General features: G+C 39.6%; 1 protein-coding gene across 5 annotated transcripts in view; it reads right to left on the bottom strand.

The window, feature by feature from the left end:
* Positions 1 to 26,476, bottom strand: part of rab11fip4b (RAB11 family interacting protein 4 (class II) b) — a 59,009-nt gene that overhangs the window by 23,728 nt on the left and 8,805 nt on the right. Inside the window, exon 1 of one of the 5 annotated variants that reach the window (XM_038713735.1) lies at positions 25,470 to 25,601. The exons of 2 other annotated variants lie outside the window; for them this stretch is intronic. Coding sequence is in view for 1 of the 3 variants with exons in the window: in XM_038713734.1 (XP_038569662.1) it covers positions 3,587 to 3,664 (78 nt within the window). In the remaining 2 variants the exon portion in view is untranslated. Of the gene's footprint in view, positions 1 to 2,453; positions 2,488 to 3,586; positions 4,105 to 25,469; positions 25,602 to 26,476 lie in introns of those variants that run through there. 2 more of the 5 variants (XM_038713734.1, XM_038713736.1) reach the window with 2 other exon arrangements.

Below are 26,476 nucleotides of genomic sequence, written 5' to 3'. Positions count from 1 at the left end.
CTCAATTGAAACAGGTAGCTGCTTGGATTACCAGGAATGTTGTGCTGGACAAAGGACAATGCAGGGAGGGACTGAAGCAGCACACTGGAGACTGTGTGGATGAATTATCAATGAAACCAAGCTTATATATGCACAGAAGGTGAAACAATATGCACGCCTGTGTTTTCTGTTGTATTTCTGTATCTACTTGAATGAGGAGAAAACGCTCTTGAAAAGCAGAAAGATAAGGAAAGTACTTCAGAGTGACTTTATTTTGGGATAGTCCCAACTTTATCAAGTGGGTATTTCAAGGTGAAGATTAACAATCAGATTAGGTTTAGGGTTAAAACCAGGTAGTTGTGACAGTGAAATGTTAGCGGTTGATAAATGAATGCTGTGAGACACGATTCTCACAAGTGTTCCAGTCCAAACGTTTGCATACCTGTGTGTGGGCGTGTATATACAGTAGGCCCGTTAAACAAGAAGAACTTGAAATGCACCCCTTAATTAAGAGTGATAAAGTGTCATATTACATAGATTGAGTGTGATGAGTGTACTGCATTTTTAATTACAATTAAGAGAGAATCCCAGAGAACACGACAAGACAATTTAGCTCTATAAATTGTTGTAGATCACAAAGCTGCATGCAAACCAATTTTTGTATCCTCTTTCAGTCAATACTCTACATGTTCAAAGTATGTGTGTCAGTGTGTGGTATATCTGTACCAAATGCTTAAACAAAGAGCTATGTTGTACTCTTTTACCATTGCACAGAGGTGTTACCAATCCTTGAGAGACAGAAACCAGAACGTAAGAAGAAAGCTAAATGTTTGTGTGTTATAAAAATCATTATCATTTTGAAGAGTAATTAGATAAGCTGTCACAAGTAGGCATGTGAGTGTGTTTATAAGTACATTTACTCCATTTGTCAGGGTGTCAACCACCTATTCTGAACTTTAAGTGTTTGACAACTGCTTATAGTATATTTGAACAAATCGTGCTACTGTTTCACATCAAAACAAGGAAGTTGGTTTTAACCCACAGAAGTCAAACCAAAGTCACGTGTGTGCTTTGTTTATAGCCCTACAACAGACAGTATAATACAGTCCACTGGGGCTGCAACTAGCGATTCTTTTCATTACTGATTTACCTATCAGGAAAGTAAAAAACTGTCCCTCATAATTTCCCAGAGCCCAAGGTGATACCTTCAGATTTCTAATAAAACTTTTAAAGCCCAAAGATATTTCATCTACAACTATAGAAAACACAGAAAAGGAACTATATTATACATTTTAAAAGCTGTAACCTGAGAATTTTTTCATGGTCACTGACTTTTTTAATAAAAAAATCAGAAAATGAATTGATTATCTAACTCTCTGCAGGTTGGTATTTGGTCTACAGTCCACTAAATTAACATTTGGGATGGATAAGTCGCCATGGTTAAGTCATCATCATTAGTATTATTACAGAGAATTTAGATTCATCTTCAAGGAAAAGCACCCTGACTCATATGTAGCAGCACCAATGCCTCACAACTCTGTCTCATTGACTGTTCAAATCCGTCCTCTCACAGCCAAAATGTATTGTGTCTGGCGTGTTGATTGTCCTCTTTGAGTCATCAAACTCATGTCCAGTGAAAAGAAAAGAAAGCTCCTCACTCTCTTTCTTTAACAAAGTGCATTGTCTTTCTCTTATGGGACTGTTTGTCAGCCCTCTTGCTGTTGTCCGTTGAATTGAGGGCATTTCAGTGTGGCAGACCCTCAGCAGGTGGCCAGGCCCCTGCCTGCCTCTTGTCAGCTGTTGCATGTGAATTTTGTGATTTAAATTTTGTATGCTATGCAAACAATAACTAATTTAAACATTTAAGCACCAAGAGAGCTTCTGTGGATGTTCAGTATAAGTTCAGAGACAATATTTGGCTTTGACACTACAGAACAATAACTCAGTGACGATGTGATGTCTATTGTGTTAAGACATTTTTGTTTAGCGATTATCCTGTCGTTTTGCTCAGTATCAGAGTGTGAAAGTCTGCACAAAAGGCGCTATACAAATAAAGTCTGATTGATTGATAGTATGGAAGGAATCATAGAGAGGAGTGATTGTTGCAGATTAGCCTCCATTCATCTAGTACAGCTCAGTGCTGCATGCTAATCTATTTATTCTAGTCCTGGTGTACACACCGTGCACTATCAAAGACAATTGGCTGAATGTCAATCTTGCTTAAAGAAAGAAAACCAAATTAAGTTAAAAAACTATATTCAACAATATAACCATAAGCAAAATAATTTTATTGGAAAACAAAAGTCCAGGAACATTCCGGGACAGAGACAATCAACAGAGACTTTACTGCTCGGCTGAGGACGAGTAAATCTCATTATGTAATGTCCAGTCACAGACCAGGGGTATTCAAAACAACTATATAGACTGACATCACACGTCTCTATTGAGAGCCCCACAACACAAATAAAGCTCACCTTGCTTCTCTCTTCTTCATTGGAGTAATGAATATATATCTGAAGTTACAAAAAATACAGCAATTATCAGTTGTATTGTCAGCAGCACATTGTATTCACATGTTTTAGATCGTCTAAATTTCTCCAGATTATCTAAATTACAGTAAAACCTATTTTTAAACTCATACCACTGCAACAAAAACATATTTTTGCATCTAAAAAGTTCTAGTAGTAAATTAAACTCCTTTATATACCAGCTGGTTCTTCATTGCCAAGCCCTGTCATGTGTGTATTATGTCTACCGTACACCTACATCTTTAGTGTGCCTGGTTCAAAACACATTGTGATTGATATGCTATAAAGTTCTCCCATTTAACCAAACTACAGCCTAAATTAACAGACTGGAATAACTTACAGAACATAACGATTTCAGACGACTTTCAAATGACCGAATATTGGGTCTTGAATATGTTAAATAGACATGAAAGACCCTGAGACCTTAATCATAACAACCTACACTGCCAAATATCATTCACCTCCATCCTGACAGGCAGCAAACCCGTTGTTCTCACATTTACGGTATTCCTCTATCTTTGTTTTCCCATCTATACCTGGGCATGCTGTATCCGTCCTGTGCACACTTCTTTTGATCACGCTCCCTTCTCTCTGTTACTCCCTCTCCTTCCAGCTACCCTGGCTTCCAATTAATCCCATTACCATCAGAGAGATTTTGAACCGCAACAGAGCCACCAGTGACAGGCAGGGAGGGACAATGAGAGAGAACATGACAAGAAGGGAAACTGGAAAGCAGACAGGCATGAGAAGAGAGCCGACAGAGGAGACAGGACAGTGTGATGACACAGACGCCAGCAGCTGAGCACGACAGACAGGGTAGCTGAGAGGCAGGGTCAACTGCATCCAACACACATTCAAACACAAACTGGGGGGACAATGGACTCTTCACTGCCGCTTAACTGCCCCCCTCTAACTCGCCAGTCTCGCCCCTTAACATATAAACTATCTCTGCTTTCTTCATGTTTTCCTTTCTTTCACAAAACACTCACGTCTTCAATAGAGTCTTTTCTCTGTTTTGTTCCCATTCTGTCAAGCAATCTTTCATCACCCCCATTTTCCAGCTGGTTAGGGTTGCTTACCCCGTTCACTAGTGAGGGGAGTCCATGGTCAGCAGTCCCCCTCTTTCCACCAGCCAAACCCTCATCCACTGAAGTCATCCACTCGCCCTGTTCACCAGGGCTAAGTCCGTTGTCTTGGCTCTCTCTCACACACACGCACACACACACACACACACACACACACACCACACAGGTGTTCCCTTCAAAGGCAAGAGGAGGAGGAAGAGTCAGGATAGTCCAAAGGGTGAGTCCCCGTTAGTGGTATAATCCAAATAGAGGCAGAGGAGCAGAGCAGGATGTGTCGTTCACTTTAAAAAACTGCACCGGCTGCCTGGCTTCTCCTGCACCGACAGAGACTGCCTCTCTCTCTCTATCTCACTGTAACACATACACACACACACACACACACACACACACACACACACAAACACACACGAACACAAGCAAACACAAGCACAGACTCTGGACCTCACACCCTCACACACTTTTCCTCTCTCGCTGACTGGTTCGCCGGCTGACTTGCATTCACACAGTGAGAGCTCAGATCAGGCAACAGTTGTTGAATTCATGGCTCCTCCTCCCCCCCTTCTCCCTTGCTGGTGGTTGCTTAGCAACTGGCTTTTGTGGGCGGGGCTTGCGAGAGTCCTCACATTGCTGCACACTGTGCTCTCGGCTGCCACCTACTCAGGCTATATTTGCATTTCAAGCCCTTCCTGCCTCTCTGTCTGTCTCTGCTGCAGAAGAGGCCAGTGCCTGTGTGGGCTGCAAAGGAGGGGAGGGAGGTGATAGTTGTCACTTGAACTGCAACAGTTTGTCTTCAGTGATGCAGCAGATTCCGCAAGAAGGGTCAAAAAGAAAAGGCATACTAGTTAGTCGCAAAGGGAAGGAGAAAAGTGGGATGGAAGCATTAGAGAGAAGGAGAGAGGTGACGACAAAGCAGCGTTTTCCACTTCACTCAGCTAAAACTGTCAAATGAGTTCAGAAGATCATTTGCAATGCAATGTGTCCTAAAAACAGGAAATGACTGTGAGCTGAAACAATGAATCAGCAACTACTAAATAATGGAATAATTGTTAAAGTGATTTTTCAAGCAAAAATGCCAAAAAAAACTCTGGTTGCAGCTTCTCCAATAAGAATCTTTGTTGGTTTTCTTTAGTCTTTTCTCATATTGTTACTGTAAACTGAATCTCTTTATGACTGACTCAGATGTAAAAAGCAATTTGAATATATATCAACCTGGGCTTTGGTAAATTATGATCAAAATCAATCATGTAAATAATCTTTCGTTGCAGCCCAACACAGCATCAAAATAACCACAATCCAATCCAACATCAACTCATTACAATCCAGTTACTTCTCTCATCCCAAGGAAGGTACTGTTGAATGAAACTGGTTAATCTAATGCAAGAGACGTTGCCAAAATGTTTGCATTTTGGCTTTAGGACAATATGATTCAAAGTTTAGAAAATCCTTAAATCCTTTCAAAAAATGCATGGAGCTCAATAGTTGTGAAGCTGTTTTTCCATGGTCCCTCAAACGTTGACAATTTACAGATACAATGGGTTGTATTGATGTGATAATTGAGGAATTATGTACCAAAACTCCAAGTCTTCATATTTATCAGAGTTGCTCATTGGTTTATAAATCATCCAGGGACACTAAGATGAACAACATATCAGTATATTTAGAATTTCATGTGCCGAATGGATGAATGGAAACTCCAGATTCCCAGAAGCAAAGCAAAGCAAAGCTATATTCGCTATATACTTCTTCAAAACAACTTTTTCTGCATTGCCACTTCTATACTTCTAAATAATTTGACAGAACTTAAGGTCTAACTGATGTGCCCTTGAGCATATAATTTATTCCTCAAAGACCGTACACAGGCTTTAACTAAATGAAGGCAGATCTTCGCTGAGAGGGCTCTCCATAATATTTACCATTATTTCTTTTTCAACTCTTATCTCAACTCCGCAGGACATTTCAATCATTCTTTCAGCTGCCACTCCGTGCTTTTACTCCTCACTTGTATCTTTTAAATTGATCCTGTTCTAGTTAGATGCTGACCAGACTCTCTTATCAGAGTCAGGGATACAGAAAACAACTTGAAGTCAGCACAGAGGAGCCCGGACTTCTTCTAATTAGAGCTCCAAAAATATCATGATTGGTGGTGTCAATCTTTACAGTTCCAAGCGAAGCCATTCTGTATTAAAACTTGTTTTAAACACGGTCTATCTTGTTAGCCTAGTGAAAAGCTGCATGTGGCTGGAGTTTACTGTATAGGCTCTACCATTATAAGATCATAATCTCAACCAAATTTACACCCCCCCAGGCCACAACTTAAATGAGGACCATATGAACATTACGCTGATATTACAGCAGATAGAGCGCTGTACACTAATTCCAGACTGACAACAGCTGTTTTAACTACCAGCATATCTGCGTTTCTGTGAAGCTATCCATTTTTCACAAGGACAACGAGATGACCTGGTTTCAGTTGCGTTGCACAAAGCAATACAAGCTGTGGATAAAATAAACAGACCAGTAGCAATTCTAAATCTCACATGGACTTCTTGTGCTCCTTATATTTTGTCTAGAAGGGGCTAATGAATTCAGATTATTATTCAGATTGTGTTTTACTGTCAATGTGTAAATGTGGTATATCAGTGCATGTTTATAAATGTTGTGAACATTAAATCCTTAACCTTGAATTTAGAGTTGTCGCAAGTAGCATCCTGCATATTATCTTTTTTGTGTGGGTGCGGAAACCATGTTCTATATTAGTTAGTCTGAATCTATTAGATTTTTGTTTGTTTTTTCCGCTTTATTCCGTGTGTTTGTTTATAAATGCTATAAAGAATGTATCACAAACATGGTTAAATTTCACTGCAAATCATTTCCCAGTTATAATTGCTATATTTCTGCATTGTTTTGCCTGACTGAACAAGCTAGTATTACGATCCACTCTCTCTAAATATTGTCATCTGAGAATTTCCCTCACTCCCCTATTGCTGTTGTCCTACTTACATTTGAAGGACCTGTTACCCATGCTGTGGAAACATAAATCACACAACTCTACTGCCATCATTTCAAATCCCCTCTGCTCTCCATGCTACTTGAAATAACAAGAGACTGATGACAGCTTCTGTATGTTTTTTTCTCTTTCTTCTCCATGCTACTTTGGTGCACTTATTTTTTATTTCTCTCACCTTCTGAATGTCTTTCTTCACACTATGTTTCACCCAACCATTAGATTTATCTACATGTATAATGTCAATTTAACTATCTTGTGTTTCCAATATAATGATGGTGTAATCTCACACTTTCTGGGTGAATGTCTGTTTATATGTTGTTAGCTCAGGTTTCACCACTTCATGACTCAGCAGCTCCTGGCAAAAGCTGACGGTAGCTTAGCCAAAACCTGATCCTGCAACAATTACAAGGAAATGTCAGTGAATGTATTACCATCTTGCTATCTCTCTCTCTCTCTTCCGTCTGTTGACATATTTTCAGTGTTTCAATGTTAATTTCATCACTCATACTTTGCATGCTGGCCTCTGTGTCTCATATCGTATGTGTCAGAGAGTCATAGCTGCTTGAGTCCTGAGTACTTTTGTGCTGAAGGAGTGATGAGAACAAGAGGGAGAGGTGGTGGGAAAGATGAAAAGGAGGAAATAGATATGATCCAAGCCGAGGTAGCCAAATAAAACCCATTTATGTGGAAAGGAATGCACCCTTCCTAAAGTCTCCTTTCTCTCTCCCTCCCTCTTGCTCTCTTTCTCCGTCACTTCTCAAAGATGTTGGCAGTCCCTCAACCAATGGCCTGTGGCTATTTGTTTATGTGCAATTTGTTAGAGGACTGGCCCCTTTCCCCCTTTTCAAAGAAGCCATTTACAATTCTATTCATGTCTACCTGCCTCATTCAGATGGCAACACACAGTTATGGACAAAAGGCTTGGTTTGACTACGTGCTTTAATTAAATATGAACACAGTTTTGTCAATGCTATTCAGAGAGGGAAAGCTATTTACATTACTTTCTGTAATGGTGTATAATGGAGAGACGGGAAGTGCAGTATTAAAGGGATGAGGGTAGGTGGCAAAGAGGAAGGCGGCGGTTGGGAAATCTGCAACACACTCCTCATAGGTAAATGGACACAGGGCTAAAGCAAACATATATATATATATATACACCTTCAGACACACACCCTTAAGTGCACATACAGTAGTATTAAAAAAACAAACCTGACAAATGTGTGTCTTGCAGAGTTCAGCTGAAACAGCTCTGTTGGGACTCTCAACCAGCTGCTGGGGTTCGCAATGCAGCAAGACGAATGACAGTGAGGAAGAGGGTGGGGGTAGAGATGGATGGAGTGAAAGAGGGAAAGGCCCGACAGAATAAGAGAAGGAAAGCAGAGCAGGTAAGGATACTCAGGGGCAGGTAGGCTGCTTATTAGGCCAGCAGTTCTGCCATGTGTGGTTTAACTGCTTTGTCCCACAAGCCTTGGATATTCAGCACTACATGCTGCAGTTGTTTCTCCAGCCTACTGAATTCTTTTGGTGCTCCTGCCCCCGATAATTTCCATAAACCCTATCTGAATCATGGTATGGACTGGGCTGACTACTGGACCGTGCCACATTAAAATATATGATATTTTTAAATGGTGTATAATTTCTGGGATAATTAATAACTACACATAATTTGAAATGTTGCACTTTAGATGACATAATTATCCTCTATCATTATACAGGGTTAGGATTTGAAGGGGTATGTTAGAAGTTGAAGTTTGTAGCTGTTACAGAGCTGACAACATGCAAGCATCAACTTCTTCTAACTATGTGAGATTGACTATAATGACAATGTAGGCAGTGGAGGGGGTGAGAGGAAGGGGTCAGACAGAGTGTGAGCAAGCAAGTGAGAGAAAGACTGAAAGAGCTGAAATCCACAGTCTCATTTCTGTTGCTATCTTGAGTTTGCCGGGTTTGACAGAAAAAGTGAGACCATGAATAAATGAGTCTAAAGGCGTGTGGTTAAAAAATGTAGAAGAGGAAGGGAACACATGAAGACAGAGCAGAGAAATGCAGCTATGCAAAATGAATTTTCAATTCTACTTACAGCAGCTATAGCTATATATATATACAGTACATCAGGAGGCAAAGCACACAGATTGTACACATACAGTGTGTAGAGAAACATGAGTCCCACTAACACACTCTTTCACACATGCGTACATATAAAAAAGGATATGAAATAATAACATAAAATAACAGGTATGACATCTGATCATGAAAACTGGTACTTCTTGAAACAAAACGTACAAACAGTTAGTTAGTATCAACTTCCTCAAAACTTATTTTCGCACTTCAATCCATGCAACAACATACACCACTGTGTATAGACAATACGACGCATACTTTACAGGAGTAGCATAGCATTGCATGTATTCAACAGTATCTCTAGTTACTGTTGATATTGTCATAACAACAAGGTCTGAAAAAAGGTTTGTAAAATTGAAATATAAGCAGTAACTTATCAAGTAACACAGAGAATATTTTGAAGGAATCCTGTTGGTATGTAAAGGATGAGCCACTTCCTACAGCAAGATACATCTATCTACTGGTGATTATATGGGTGTAAAATGAGTGAAATTAGGCTACTGGGTTAGTGTTGCCTACGGGGAAAACCCACATACAGTTGTGGATGTATTGATTACACAACCACATGGTGAGAATGAAAGGGACACATTGTACTCTGACATAGTTATGAATGTCCACAGTATAGTCTCCAGTATGCATTATGATTTAGACTCCACTCAGACAGCATGGTATACACTTAGATTCAGTCGTGATGAGTACAAAACCCTGTTTGTCAGACACCTTAAGGTCTACAATAGATACAATTGCGAGAGCTGAACAGATCAGTTGTTGCAATTCAATAACTGAAAACCCAATTGCATTGCAGTTAAAAGTGCTTTCAGTAAAATGTGGCACCTGTAGCAAACTACAAAAGCATACACCTGCTTTTAATTTTTCAAATTTTCTTTTCATTTTCTTTGGTCTTTTCTTTTTTTTGTTGCAAATTTTATGTGGCGTTTTGACTTACTAATTCACATTTATACCAGCTGTGACCAGAGTTACAGATAAAGTGCTTTAAGATAAGATGTTGGGCCCCATATCAGAACAATGTTAAGTGTAATGTCAAACTGGCATGCATAGATAACAAATGGATGGATAGATAGAGGTGTCTATGTCTCCACTATGAGGCAAACTGACAAGAGTTATCACTCACAATTGGAGTTTCATCAATGTAGGCCTATTTTCCTGATATTATGTAGCTTCTATACTGGAGGCTGCAATTTCAGGACCCCCCCAATCCTGGGACCGCAGTTCTAGGACTGTAGTTCTTTTGCGACAGCAAATATAATGGAGTATTGGTGGTAATGCACAGTAACATGAAGGAGGTTAACCCTGTCTGCTAGCACGTCGGCTGTGAGCTGTAGGTTTAACCGGTCAACATGCATGTAATCAATAACTTAAGTTTAGGCACACACTCTGTGATGGTTGTGGTAAGGGTAATTGGCTTTGGGGGGCTGTTAAGAGTAGCATAGCTAGCTAGCCAGACAGCTAGCTAGCTATGCTAGAGAAAAGAGACAGCCAACCCACAAAAACTTCTCTGTCAGCCTGATGAGCACGCCCCACTAGCAGGTGACTGACAACAGATCAGAGCCTGATGATCAATACACGACCTGACCAGCCATCTATCAAATCACTAACAGACCACTGGGGCAGTCAGAGAAAGAGGGATCAATGAGGAAGTGAGCAAGATAAAGACAAGTCTGATTAAATACTGAGATAAGAATGGGAGAGTGAGACCAACAGAAAGAAAGACGAAGTAAGGGGATGGTATGTGTTCAAGACAAAAAATTAAGACACAAAGTTTTCTACAAAACTCTTATATCAAAACTGTCTATTTGCAGCACAGAGCTGAAGAAGAAGCGCTGCAGGGCTTCAGTACAATGTTCAGGCTTTGCTGAAGGTTTTCAGTTCTTCTTTTTAAAGGTTACAGTGGGTAAGGAGGGAACTTTGTGTGAGCTGAACCAAAACAATGCAACTAGACAATGGCTGCTAATTAGCCTGACAGACAAGAGGGGAAAAACACTGAACCATGAAGGGTGTTATTGACCAAGGTCATGAAATATAAATGGACTTTGATAGATATTTGAAGATATGAACAAGAGATACACACAAATCACACGCACAGTGGATAAGGTGGGACCAATAGACAGATTAACTGTATTTTCAAAGTCTCAACTGTTCACAAACATGTTTTAGTTTTTTATCCTAAATGGACACATTGATTGTACTTTACAGTTCACAGCTGCCACAACAGACACACTGTACTAAAGCACAAGCAGGTACTGTTGGCACATACTGTAACAGAATACTGGACATGCAGCACTTGAACCAATACCAAGCTTATTTCCCTTAAGAGCAAAAACAGGACACTAGTGATCGCATGTTCAACATGTGATGACCAACTTGTATTAATAGTTTAAAGTGTGTTATTTTGTAGTATCATTCCAGTTTCACAAAATTGTGGTTTTAAGACACCTGGGTGCTGACACAGGAAACATTTAAACCAAGATGTCTCCTTTCTTTCACTCACAGTTCTCGTTTATGTGGAAAAAGGATATGAACCGGCTGTGTGGTGATAGTGCATCTTTGTGTGTAACCCTGTTATGACACTGTGAACAATGCTCTTTTGCAGAATCACCTGGTGAAACAGTTTGTGCAAGCTTTCTGGCTTCCTTTCTGGCTTTTTTGTAACCCCAGAGGTGGAGGCAACATTTATGTGTGAAATTGCTTGTGAACTGTTCATCAGTCTATCTCCTCACAACTGTGACACATTGGTGCTAGAAGGATATTAATTCACTGTCATCATTGATATTATAAATATCACAATGCAAATATCTGCAAAACACGATGATAAATGAAAGGAATCTGAATGTATAGAGAAGAATATCATATGTGCTGGATTGATCCTTGCTAATTCCAGGAGGCCTTTTTAATTCAATTGACAGCGTATTTAATAAAAAACTAATATTTAGCCACTATTCTCTTTAATATAATCATACTTCTTGGGTGTGAAGAATGAGGAATTGCAGTTCTGAATTGTGTTTATAAGGAGAAAAGTTATATTTTCCTGCTGGGGATCTATCAAGTTTGATCTCTTTTATCTTTTCTCATTTTCATCAGCCAATATTTTGATTTCAGTAGTAAATAACTGTGGTCATATACATCATGCTGTTAAATATTATGATAGTAAACATCACACTAAATTCAAAACAATGCAGTCCCTTATAGGTATATGGTCATTTCCAGCCAGTTTGGTGGATCAACCCCGAAGTGTGATGCAATGCCATAACTCCTACTATGAGTGGGAGTGGGAGTATATCTGTGTTGTTTATAAAAGGAGAGAGAGAGAGAGAAATGGAGAGAAGGAGGAGGCAATTATCCAGAACTGACCTCCTGTGACAGCTTTTCTATTCAGTCCACACATAACAGGACAATCAGCGACCTAATTAAACAAACAAAAAAGAGAATGAGGGAGCAAAAAGACTAAAAAGAAAAGAAAGGAAAGATGAGGGGAAGAAAGAGAAAGTGATGCTAGAGAAAAAAATAGATGCACTGATTGAGAGCTAGTGTGAAAAAACTAGGGAGAAAATGTGGATCAAAGAAGCATAAAACTGCAAAGAGGGGGAAAGAATGAGAGGATATAAAGAGCTTTGTACAGAAAATCAATGATTAAACCATACAAGGCCCAAATAAAACATGTGCAGTAGCATAAAAAGAAAGTAAAGTAAAGAGGGATGGCAACAGTGGTAGCAAGGAGGGGTGCAGTGTTTTGCACACTGGCCTTGAGCAACATGAGAAATGCTGGCTCAGATTTGGGGGCAGAGAGAGAGCGAGAGTTTGAGGGCAACAGTGCTGTAGCAAACGTTGCAAGCGTCAGTTTATCTGCTCTTAAAAAAAAGGACGACAGGGTCTGGACACTAATTATGGATAACAAGACAGATAGACGGACAGCAGAGCTTTGCCCAAACCTCCAGCACTAGTCAAGGGAGATAACAGAGGAGAGGGATGACAAGAGAGAGACATCAAATTAGGAAGGGAGGGATTAGACTGGGCCAGAATGTAAGAGGGAGTTGATGATTGATTTTATTTAATAAGACACAGATTATGTTTTAGTTTTTTTTCCCACTACCACAAAGACCAAGTAGTGGTACAATTTCCTGTCAATCCACACAAGTAAAAAAGGGGGGGGAAAAGCACATTTGGATACCAAGGCCAGACTAAATGACCTGATGAGTTACACAGATTCAGCTATCTGACACTCACTTGTAAGGCATCATTTAAAAGCACAGTGCAGTCTTTGTAACTGTTCTTAACATTATACAGGTGCTGGTCATAGTAATAATAATAATATATATATATAATATAATAATATAATTCCGGATTTATTTCAGTAATTTCATTCAAAAAGTGAAACTTGGATTTTATATTCATTCATTACACACAGACTGATATTTCAAATGTTTATTTCATTTAATTGTGATGATTAAAACTGACGACTGATGAAAATCCCAAATTCAGTATCTCCGAAAATTAGAATATTACTTAAGACCAATACAAAAAAAGGAATTGTTGAAAAAAGGAAATGTTGGCCAATTGAAAAGTATGAACATGAAAAGTATGAGCATGTACAACACTCACTTCTTAGTTGGGGCTCCTTTTGCCCGAATTACTGCAGCAATGCGGCGTGGCATGGAGTCGATCAGTCTGTGGCACTGCTCAGGTGTTATGAGAGCCCAGGTTGCTCTGATAGTGGCCTTCAGCTCTTCTGCATTGTTGGGTCTGGCGTATTGCATCTTCCTCTCCACAATATCCCATAGATTTTCTATAGGGTTAAGGTCAGGAGAGTTTGCTGGCCAATTAAGAACAGGGATACCATGGTCCTTAAACCAGGTACTGGTAGCTTTGGCACTGTGTGCAGATGCCAAGTCCTGTTGGAAAATGAAATCTGCATCTCCATAAAGTTGGTCAGCAGCAGGAAGCATGAAGTGCTCTAAAACTTCCAGGCAGACGGCTGCATTGACCTTGGACCTCAGAAAACACAGTGGACCAACACCAGCAGATGACATGGCACCCCAAACCATCACTGACTGTGGAAACTTTACACTGGACTTCAAGCAACGAGGATTCTGTGCCTCTCCTCTCTTCCTCCAGACTCTGGGACCTTGATTTCCAAAGGAAATGCAAAATTTACTTTCATCAGAGAACATAACTTTGGACCACTCAGCAGCAGTCCAGTCCTTTTTGTCTTTAGCCCAGGCGAGACACTTCTGACGCAGTCTTTTTCAAGAGTAGACACAAGGAATGCGACAGCTGAAACCCATGTCTTGCATACGTCTATGCGTGGTGGTTCTTGAAGCTCTGACTCCAGCTGTAGTCCACTCTTTGTGAATCTCCCCCACATTTTTGAATGGGTTTTGTTTCACAATCCTCTCCAGGGTGCGGTTATCCCTATTGCTTGTACACTTTTTCTACCACATCTTTTCCTTCCCTTCGCCTCTCTATTAATGTGCTTGGACACAGAGTTCTGTGAACAGCCAGCCTCTTTAGCAATGACCTTTTGTGTCTTTTGGACAGCTGTCAAGTCAGCAGTCTTCCCCATGATTGTGTAGCCTACAGAACTAGACTGAGAGACCATTTAAAGGCCTTTGCAGGTGTTTTGAGTTAATTAGCTGATTAGAGTGTGGCACCAGGTGTCTTCAATATTGAACCTTTTCACAATATTCAAATTTTCTGAGATACTGATTTTGGGGTTTTCATTAGTTGTCAGTTATAATCATCAAAATTAAAAGGAATGAACACTTGAAATATATCAGTCTGTGTGGAATGAATGTATACATTATACAAGTTTCACTTTTTGAATGGAATTACTGAAATAAATCAACTTTTTGATGATATTCTAATTATATGACCAGCACCTATATATTGGTCTTGGACATACCATCAGCTTGTTAAAAACAGTACAACCTCTCATTTCAGCATTTATGATGACAAATGCTGATGTGTTTTAGTACCTCCACTGATAAGTATTGACATATTTGTGATTTGGTGTTTTATATAAACATGTGTATGAAGAGATATGTCATATCAGTGTTTACGTTTGCGACAATGTAGATGATCTGTATCACTTTTCTGTGTTCTTCTGAGTACTGTGAAGCTTCCTTAGCAAAGCTGTGCCGGTTCATATGTTGTCTGTTCTGCATTCTGTTCTGTCTTGCAGGGAATGATGAAAGAGGCACCCAGGCAGAAAGAGAAGTTGTTTAGATATTAACAGCTAAAAGTGATGGCAAAGCAAAGTGTTAATAGGGGTGTCATCAAAAAAGGAAGAGGTGATCACCCACACACCGACAAAGATGGACAGGGAGGACAGAACAGCTGCATAAGCACATGCAGTACTATATAGACTTTCTTTATCCTATCAAGTCTCCCAAATTAAATGACACAATAAGTTGTTAAAATAAAAAAAACAGCAGTGGTACTGCAACCCCATTTAAGTTTACTGTTTGGAATTATGTTTTGGTCACTTGGGGTACATAATTGTACTTCTGAAGGTACAGATGGCACGTGTACAAAAGTTGACTTTAAAATAATACCAATAAAATACTAATACTGGAAAATATACAGTAATGTACTTATATAGCACACTGCCCCAGCAACAAACCGAGGCATAAATCACTGTGTTTTTCACTGTAGGCTTCTTCCATAATTGTACCATTTAGAAATTTAAATTATGTTCTATGTTTCTCTGAGAGTGTACAATACAACTCCATTCTCTCCACCCAACACGACAGAATGCAGAGACAAGGCAAGAGCAAAAGAAAAGAAAAAAACATGGCCCCACAAAGTTAAAGGTGAAAAAGAGTTGTCATCTGACTGCCTGTGCAGATTGCATAGCTGTATACTTACATTACAGAATTTATAAGCTTCCCTGTAAGCAAGCATACAGACATAAATGCAGGTATGCAAGTGTGTGTGTGTGTGTGTGTGTGTGTGTGTGTGTGTGTGTGTGTGTGTGTGTGTTTAAAAGCTCATGCTTCATGGTCTCTACCCAGATGCTCCTGGCAGGAGGTGACCTCTGTCCACTAACAGACGGTCTGGACCTGTGGCAACACACACTCACACAGGGATACAGAGGCTCAAAGGCTTCTCAATGCTCAAAGTCAGAATAAGGTCACATAAACTTACAGACTAACTAGCTGAAGAGGAACGGCAGAAACAACTATGATGAAACCACCTCCTTCAGCTTCCTCTCTGACTCCAGCCTTGCTCATCACCTTCATTGTAGCTCTCTTCCAATTGCTAATTCCTCTCACAACACTGCCTCAAGCTCAAAATGTTATGAAATGTAATATTCTCATATCAGCAATATGGATGTTGCAGTAAAAAGATTTTAAGCACCTAGTGGAGTCTGTAACTTGTTAAATATTACAACTCTGTTCTGAATAACAGAGAAGAAACAGCCCTGGGAGACACAAACACACACACACACACTACTTCAACATGGTGGGACCAGTGAAAAGTATCATTTATCAGAAAGTGGAAAGAGAATTACTTGCATGTGATGTGCAAGTTTACTGATGCTCTGCAATCTGGCTTTCAGAGACGATGAGGGTGAAGGGAGAGAGAGAGAAGTGGAAAGACAGGGTGCTCGACAACACAGAACATATGAGAGTATTAATGTAAAATAACAAGGTTGGTGCATATGCAAAGCCGATAGTATGCATAAACATTAAACTGGGGAATAGACAGCACAACAGAAATTAATGAGACCCAGTTGTGTTTAAGATTTTTAGCCATTGCTAGTCAGTGAGATCATGGGAGAAAGGCAATTTGTGTGTGCATGTGTGTGCACGAGAGAGAGAGAGAAAGAAAGAGACAGGCAGAACAGAGAGTGGGACTGTCTCAAGGTGAACGACTGAGGTTTCTGTTCATTAGCAGTCCTCCCTTATACCCGGATAGTTACAGGATAAGCATGTCTGCTTAGCGGCGTTGTGTCCTTGAATGTCATTGGTGGGACTCTGCAGGGCCTTGTCTCTAATCCTGACTGTGTGTATGTTTTTGTGTGTGTGTCTGTATTTGTATGTGTATGGAAGTCTTTCAAAACTTTAATTAACCAACTAAGCCACACACATTGGTGCCAAAAAACTGTGAGACAGCAATGTTTGTGCTCTTCCAAATCAACAAAATGTCTTCCTTTCCAATCAGCCTACTGTGTATGCATTTCCAGTCCTCTGAGAATCTGATGTAAAACTGAGACAATAATGAACAAGTGGATTATTCTGCATTAAATATTTTTATATTTAACTTTTTTGGGAAGTAACAATATGAAGAACCAAGAAAAATTAGTATAGAAAAAGAAAGGAGAAAATGGTCCATGGTTACAGATTCAGTGTTGCAGCTAAATGCACCTTATCCCATTTTCACCAGGAAGATTCGCTGCATTTCTTTATTGATTAAATTTATTGATCACTCTCTGCTCAAACAGTTTTGGAATGATTTTGCCACTCCACAATATTGGGTTGACTGGCTGCTTTTCTCAAGGGTATTTTGCAAACTTCTGCAGCACTGTGATCGATGGGTGAAAATTGAGAATATTTTCACAGTCACAGTTATTGTTATTTTACATGAGTTTTTCCAAATTCTGGAAATGCAGATGTTCCGGAACTCAATTCAGCGTAGAGAGACACAGATAACCTACATCAAATAGCTTTAATAATGCACAACTCAAATGCAACATTGAAGAATAGACTACACTAGATTTTTACTGGAAGCTAAGCCTGTTATTGCCTCTCAAAATGAGATCCCTGGGCTGCCTGCAACTTCAGACCTTTTAAATGTCAGAAACAATGCATTAAAAGCTTTAATTTCAATAACTGTAACAACACTGTAAAATCAACCAAAGATGAAAACACTTAAGACAATATAGTGCATGTAATGTTTCTCTCACTAACCTCTCACAAGTCACAACCTGTCACAACATAGCAAAAAAGGAGATGAATATAATTAAAATGTAATGTTTAATTGCACTGCAGACTTTTAAGATCTTCAGTTAACATAATTTAATGCATCTTCAGGGTCTGTGGACACCGTGGTGCCGAGCAAGGCTGCCACAGGACAGACCCCATATGCTGTTTCTGGCTCGTCCTGACCATATCATTCGTTCCTCTTTCCATCTGAACAGAGAAATTCCAGTGACTGATGAGTGTCACCTTCACTAATGGACGCTGTCACTCATAACTACTGGCCAAATGGTTCACCCCCTTAATAAATTAGATAAAGGTGCTGCTTAGTTTATCTGATTCCGTTGTGCTTCTGTTCTTCCTCTTCATCCACCTCTTATCTTTTCTTTGTTTTCTCAGTTTTTTTCTGTTAGGTTTCCCTTTCGTCTCTTTTCAGACTCTCCCTCTTTGTCTGCATTCCATCTGCTGCTCTTATCTCTTTCCAAACTCTCATTCCCTCAAATCCATCAATTCACACTCGACCCACTGCATTCCATCTATCTTTCCTTTTATCACTATTTTCTCTCCTCTAACTGCCTTCATTTTTTTGCCTTGTGTCATTGTATTTTCTTTCTACAGACATCACTACACAATCATTTTCTCCTCACTTGTTCAAGCAGGTAAACAAAGCTCACATAGTCAGCATTCACAAGCCCACTTGCTTTCCATAACCTCCTTAAGTCAATATATTATCAATATAACAAACAAATGCCATGAATACCAATTGATTTTTTAGGCTGTAGGCAATATGTGCTACAGCTAGTTAATCCACATGCTAAGCTCCTCCTATAGACCATGACAGAAATGCTATTTCAGCTGAATTGTAATGTACACTCTATATATCGCTATACAAATGTGTGTGTAAATGTGTCTGTATCTATGTCTTGATCTATGTCACTATAGTTACTATACCTCCTATCGTAAAAAAGTAGTTTGTACGACGTGTTGTGTGATTTGCTAGTTCTGTAATGAAAACTAGACCTGCAAGGTATTAATGGGGTCCAAGACTCCCAACTCAAGCCGCACCCAAAGGTGATGCAAGTTGGACCTGCAGTCCCACAGATGTGATGCAATGCCCTGATTCAAAAAGCGGGTTTAGTGAAATCTCTTTAGCAAGAGTACAACCTAGTGGCCAACTGGCAGCATTTTTTTTCATAAAGTCTCTGTATGGCACGGGAAACTACTGACGCAACTTTCACGTTAATCCGACAGGCCTGTATGGAGATATGAGATCACTTCATTTGTAGCGCCACCTAGTGGCTGATTGGCATCTTATTTAGCATATAGCCTTTGTAGGATATCGGAAGGCAGTGGCCAAAGTTTTGTGTTAATAGGACAGACCTATGGAGATATTTGATATCTCCTCCTGTTTGTCTGCAATGTACAAAAAGTGATCAATATTGTTTATAGGGTCAATAGATTCTACATGCAAGGTTTCATGCAGATCAGACTCACCACCTAGGAGAAGTCCTAAAAAGGCACATTTCATGAAGAAACATTATACGCAGAAATTTACCACAAGATGCAGGGAACGCGTGCATCTAAGGCAGGGGTATTCAATTAGATTTCAAAGAGGTCTAGTTAGAGAAAATTTCCCGAAGCAAAGGTCCGGAACATCAAAACGACAAACTTGCGTTATCATTCAGTACTATAACCTATAGTTGTATCAACACATGTTTTAGTCAACAACGGACTGTCAAATCAAATAATATTTCAGTCAGTTTTCACATCAAAGGGATAATAAATAATAACTATTCAAATAATAAATTCTAAATTTAAGTAAATTAAAGTGCCTAATTTTTAGAAAAAATTTAATAAAAAGTGTAGCTTGAAGTGATGAAGTGTAGTCTTAACCAATTTTATAATAAACACTCAACACATCATAACAAATGAACAGCTGTAATGCCTCCTCTTCTCTTTCATTTCCTCTTACAGAGCTACCACTTTCCTACTTTCTGTTGTTCAGTGAGAAACGTGAGCTCCAGCTAGCATATTGGAGATCTATGAGATATTCTGGTTTTGAACTGCCCGTGGGAGGAATGTACATGTAAAAATCTGTACATTCTTGATTAAAAGTCATGTGAAATCTCTTTTATCTTTCGTCTCCTCAATTCGGGTGTGTTTCCAAAACGTCTCAGGTGAATCTCGCGGACTCGACTCGCAAGCATCGGTATGCACAGATTTGATTGGCTGAGCAGCGTCACATGAGACGATTGGAGCACATGCGATTGGTCTGTGAGTTTCCTGGTCCTCTAAACCAGTACAGTAAATGCTAGAAAAGCTGCGCGGGTTAAAATAGAAACGCTCCGTCACGAGGTAGTAAGTCTCAATAATAAATGTGCTGTAGGTCGGCGGTCCGGAGAGGACGGCGGCTGGGTCCGGATCCGGACCGCGGTCCGCCTATTAGTGACCTCTGATCTAAGGTTTTTGAATGTGCGACATACTATGTGGGAGTTACAGGTCAAGTTTTTACCTTGATTGTACCCTACCTGCTGGTGGACAGGTCATTTTTTGCAGTGAGAAGTGAGTGTGAACGTCAGATTGTCGGTTTTGGAAAGCAAAAAAATGGTCAAACACAGCCCACCCAATGCAATGGAGAAAATAGCGAGGTAGTCCACTATACTAAACAATGCACTACTGTACATTACTGACCCCAGTTCAATCCTAAGTTTCATGTGTGTGTCTTATAAAGGATTTGTATGATTAACAAAGATTTACAGATCACACAGAGAACACGTGGTTGGCCAGTTTTTAGAAATATATTAACCTTCCTTAGCCCACACAGGGCTTATAACAGATGAAATATCACAGATTACAATCTGATATGATTAATACATCAATAATATTTATAATGGAATTTTGAAAAATCACCTAGCAGGAAGGAAGTGAAATTCTGGTTTCCCTGTATCAGCAAAGCAAGTGTAACTAACCATTGGTACCATCTATCCTAAACATTATCCAATTAATGCATAAATAAATAAATAAGATTTACTGTTTTTTATTGATATGTGTACAGTTTAACGCCAAGTCACTGCCTGGGCAGTCAAACCAGAACTCACGACTGATGCATGGTGGAACAAACAAAACTTAAACTTAACTTATCTGGCTTGAAATTTAGCTCTGTTCTATCTCTATGACATTTCAAAGCCCACATTTGGTTGGTTTGGTTACTCTGTAACTACAAACATTTCCATAGGGGTTAAGTGTCTTGCTCAGGGACACATTGGTTGATGTTGCAGTTGGTACTGAACCCATGTCTCCCACAACAAAGGTATGTGTCTTCTCCACTGCACCAAATGATTTGCAATTTTTTCTGTAAGAAACTCTATTAAGAAGTAACAATGTCTGTAGAGGTTCTCCATACTTCTATATAACATATGATGACAGCTGTCTCAAATTAAATTTCAAAATGACGTTAACTACAGCAGCTGAAAAAGGTCTGGGTCACTAACAGTCGTCACAGAAAAGGCACACACTGTCAGCGCTGTCCTCTGATCACAGAAAAAATGGTAAATCTGAAAGACAGCTTGTCATAATGTGTCATCGTATCACATCACACCAGATGGTTCACAGTGTGGCATCACATATTTTGAGGTTTCAATTGCTTTCAGCGGGGCTGTCAGTCAAATGTGTGACTTTTAATGCGGTCACAAAGTTCACCATGTTGGTTTTGGATTGTCCAAAGAACACGTGTCTGCAGGCATTCACACTTACAAGGCACTCTCATTTACGCTGCTCCACATGTGTGCCAAAAACATAGAACTCAAACACGCCAACCTCTAAAAAGCATACACGCAGTCTTTAACGACATCTGCAACAAATCTGACATGGTAGTGTGATTCTTAAAATTCTCACATAAGATATAATTATTTTAACAGAACAGATGCAAACAGATCAATAGTCCTGTTGTACATCCTGTAAAGAAACTTTTAAACTGTGGCAGCAACAAGGGTTAGCAGAGCAGCCTAAACACCGTGGCAACTTCCCCCAGCTACTCAAACTTACCTGTTGGGAGATGTAGTCTAGTTCTACATCTGCCCCAGTTATTGAAATTGGAAATTATTGAAACTAAAAACTACATGCTGTCTAATTTTCTTATACATCTTACTAATTACTGTAATAAGTCATGTTTTACCACACATAAGTCAACGGTATGACGGGTTAAACCAATCAGTCCTCCAAACTTAATAAATTAGGTGACTTCTCATTGCCTTTGAAGATGACACATACCGGATCTGTTTCAGATCTGGTGCCCCAATCAGCAGATCAATGTCTTTGACCAGTGCCTTATTAAAATTATCCACGGTCTGATGTGACATCAAGTGATACTGAAGACAGTGTATCAACATTTAGTCCTAGAGGGATGTAGCTGTTAGCTAATCAGTGTGGTTTATGGAATATATTGATTCACAGTATCAGCTGTGATATTACCTATGAGCTATTTACATCAATACATTGCTGAGAGAGAAGGACAATGCTAGCTAATGCATACTGCATGAACATAAACAAATTTCAATAAATTGTAAACAAACTGATGTTGACCTTTAGACGAACGTCCACTAACTCAGAGACGTACAGAGAAGTAGAAGAACTGTAAAAAGAGCCACTTCACAAACAGACGGCCAACACACAGCTCTGAGGAAGGCTTGTTGATTGTTATCATGAGGAAGTGTTCATGTTGCAGACAGTAAGAGGGATGTTGTTTTTGATACATACTCTGCAGTGCGGCTCAGCTGGCTGATTTTCCCATTGCGCTCTTGCACAAGCAATGGTAAACAAACATGCTCTTTGTACTCTCTCTCTTGCTTTGTTTTTTTGCTGGTTCCCTTTTTTCATCCCCTTTTTGCTTTTCTTTGTTTTCAATTATCTGTTGCTGTTATTACCCTCTCCTGACGTTCGTCTTCATCATCGCCTCTCTGCCTCAGTTTCCTCTCATCTCAGTTCTTTAATCAGACCATGAAATGACTGCAGAGCAATCTCCTCCTCACTGTTCATCTGAAGTGCTAATGTGGAAGGAGGGAGCAGAAGAAGGATGATGGAAGTGGGAAAAGATGGAGAAAGGAAGGAAGGGAGAGCGAGTGGGAAAAGATGGAGAAAGGAAGGAAGGGAGAGCGAGACGTAGACAAGCAAGGGGAGAGAGGAGGAGGAAATGAGTGGATAGCAGCGAGAGAACTGAAGCAATGAATAAAAAAAGAGAAATCTAGAAAAAGATGAGAAAAGCACAAGAAAATTACAAAAGGGTGCAGCATCGTGCTGGGGAGTGATGGATAATAAATACAAACAAGAGATGTGCTCAAACAAGAGCATATCTAAAACGGAGAATGGGGGACAAAAATAGAGTGGAGCATAAAAAATAGAGATGAGGGTGACAAGATGAAGTGGCATCAGCTTTTTGTGCTGACATCTGACCTGCAAACCCCACTTTTGCCGACCGCAACACACACACAAACGAAAAAGAGATCACCGAAACAAGCAGGAGATAAAGAAAACACACTGGGAAAGAACAGACCAGCTATGACAGGAAGGCAGATTAGATGCAGACAGCAGATGATTCCTCTGACATGCTGGAAACCCTGAGGAGAAAAAGAAATTTCTCTCCATGTGAGGACAAATGAGGTGTAAATTATTGATTATTTTTCTGCAGCGGCTACAAATCTGGGCCACCACACAGTTTTCACAAGTTTTCAGCATCAGGTTCTTTGAGGCTCCCTGCTGGTTTATGTATGTGTTAACGACATGAGTTAGTATTTAGGCTTATAATTACCTCGCACTGAAAGTGAGGGGATAGACTGAGATGTTAAAGATATCGGTCCAAAATGTTGTGTACACTCGTGTGCATAGATCTACATTTTCTAAAGCATATGAATATAATCTGAAGTGCTGGTAATTAAATAATTGCCAGCATCACAGTTTAATTTCTCACTTTGAGATGAAAATCTGTAATCTTTCTCTGTGGGCGTTTGCTTGCAAACTGTCTCTAAAGATATTAAGTTTAATTGACCTGAATATGTAAGCGAAATGAGTATTAGCAATCTGCTATCATTATCACTATACCTCAGATGTTTCACTCCTTTTTAGTGGTGACAACTCTCTGGCAAATGTTTGTTTCCAGCTGATTAGGAGTGACAACACTAAACAGGCAGATTTTTGTAAAGCTGCACTAATCAATTATAAATGAACAACGGGTCAAATGACTGTGTAATGTGAAGGTGCTCACTCGCAGAGACAAAAACCACAACACACCTCTCTATGGAGCATTTTAGGATCTTTCAGCCAATTCTTTTGGTTTTATAGCCCACGACTAATTACTATTTTGATTCACTCTCACCGCTTGCATCGACCTCATTTCTAGCAGCAGGCGGCAACAGCACACAGACAAAGTTACAGTGCATCTACACCGGAGATGTTCCAGCTGCATTCTTCAGTTATCCCTCTAACATCTATAGAATATGGTTACAATAAATTGTTCACTCTGTCTGCAAACAACAATCAATAAGATTTTGTCTTTTTGTCTTTTGTTTCAGTCCATAAAATAAATAACTTACACCCTCACCCATCCCATCTCCTGCTGATCATGCTATCCTTGTTTTTTTTTACTCTGGAGCTGAGCATCTAGGCCAAGACCTGGCCACACATATTAGCAGACAAACACACACATGCACACACAGGATGTATGTATCCTCCTAGCTGCTTAGTACACCAGTTTAATCTGTCTTTGCTGCATGCTTTGCTGTCTTTCCCCTGTACTTACTAATATTTGTGTATGTGTATGTGCGTCCAAGTGTATGAAACCAAGCAGCAGGAGAGAGCAAGCTAATAAATCCTCTCCTACAATGCTTCTTGCAATAATGAGACACTTCTCACCTTTCCTCCCTCACACACACACACACACACACACACACACACACACACACACACACACACACACACACACACACACACCTCTCTGCAGAGCTACCCTGGGGAGCTCTGGGATTCCTTCCTCGCCTTGCTATGGCAACACAACCTTCCTCCCTCCTGAACATTTTTCCCACAACTGGACACCGCAGCACTCAAATAACTAAGCCTCTACAGATCATAAATATTATTTTATAAAAGAAAATATGCAACATGTCTTCATCCAACAAAGGGTAGAGTAGCCTCTCTAATGGGAAAATGAGATAAGGAGACGTTTACAAAAGAACTCCAGCTGAAGAGGCGTTTTTAAAGTGCTTGCAATCAGTGAGAAGGTTAAACAGCCGTTATTAGTTTCACGCTATCTCTATCCAGCAAAAGAGGAAAAACTCTCTTCTACAAGAAAACTGGATATTAAGCCCTGCAAGACCGATAGATGGACCAGAAGAAGTAGCCTACCTGCAGTTTACACTTAGCATTTCTGTACCGGAAACCAACACTGCAGCATCGACTGGCTGATTTGTAACACTGCACATAAGCGCCTAATGAACCGAGAGATATAATACCAATAGCTGCTATAGTATAAACAGTATGGCAACTTCTCTATTGCCCTACCCTATTGTCAGTGAACAGACTAACAGCTTTAACTACAGTTCAAAAAGTATTTCAGTATTTATTATTATTTAACAGCTGAAGACAAAACAAAAACACATTGCATCATTTGTCCTCAGTCTGTCTCTAGTAAGTCACAAGCATAGTTTCCTTCTGGGCAATGTCTGATTTATTGTTTTCCTTCCTAGCCACTGCGAGACATTCCAAGGCTCAACCATGCAACGCACAGACAACTAAACCCATACCTGCAACCGCAAATCACACCTACCTGTCAGTGTGGAGGAACAAAAACAGTGAAAGGTAATCTTCCTCTTCTTGGAATATAAAATGGTATGACTGCTTGTCTGTGAGAAAATCATTTATAACCATGTTTCACAGGGAAGTCCGCAAATGACACAGCATTTCCAAAAAAAGAGAAGTGTTTTCGTATTGCCCGTCAAAGAAGCCGTAGGTAGAGACCGTATTGCATTTCCCTCAGTGTGAATATTTTAAGAGCACTTCTCCATTGGTATAATGAAATGTAATACTGTACCAATAGGTTCCTAAACCTGTGGAGTAAAGTTAAAAGACAATCTAAACCTAGAATACAGATGCAAACTGTTATTTCTCAACTATTTATTTGACTTTGTTGCTGTGCAAAGTACTTGTTATTAATACCAGAGGGAGCAGTATTGTACAAAGCACCAAATATCCCAAGAGACAGCCCCAGGACTTCATGAAATATGTAACATGTAACACATAGTGATCATTCCTCTCAGTGAGATGTATTTCAATTAAACAATTATCTCAGCAAACCCGGAAGTCAGTTGGACAATAAGACCATCTTAAAAACCTGAAAGATAAATTGGGAAAAATAAATGTACTTCTTGTGAAACTTTCAGAGAAGACAAGTTAGCGAAACAGTTAAATCATTTCACTAAGGGGTTTTAAATGCCAAACTTATTTTGAAGCACAAATCCAACACGTTATAGAAATGTACCTAATCCAAGAACTCATTAGGAATGTTGAGAATATATAAAGTAAGTAAGTGTGTAAGCGGCGTTACATAATCAGGATACAAAAAAAGTAACTGTATTCCGTTACAGTATAGAAAGTAACTTTGAGCAGAAAGTTTCCATGAAACAGAAAACGTAGTGCTATTTGCCTTAGTATATGTTTTTTAAATAAAGTCTATGGTATATGTACGTGTGTCTGTAAAAACACAAAGCTAGAAAGGAACCGTCGCAGATATTGATTGGCGTTTACAGTCGCCAGTAGCTCAGAATGTGTTACGCC

The sequence above is a fragment of the Micropterus salmoides genome, unplaced genomic scaffold (assembly GCF_014851395.1).
Source record: "Micropterus salmoides isolate LMB-PRFRI ecotype aquatic unplaced genomic scaffold, ASM1485139v1 Ms_hic_scaffold_12, whole genome shotgun sequence".
NCBI lineage: Eukaryota > Metazoa > Chordata > Actinopteri > Centrarchiformes > Centrarchidae > Micropterus > Micropterus salmoides.
This window is presented reverse-complemented; position numbering and strand designations above follow the sequence as displayed.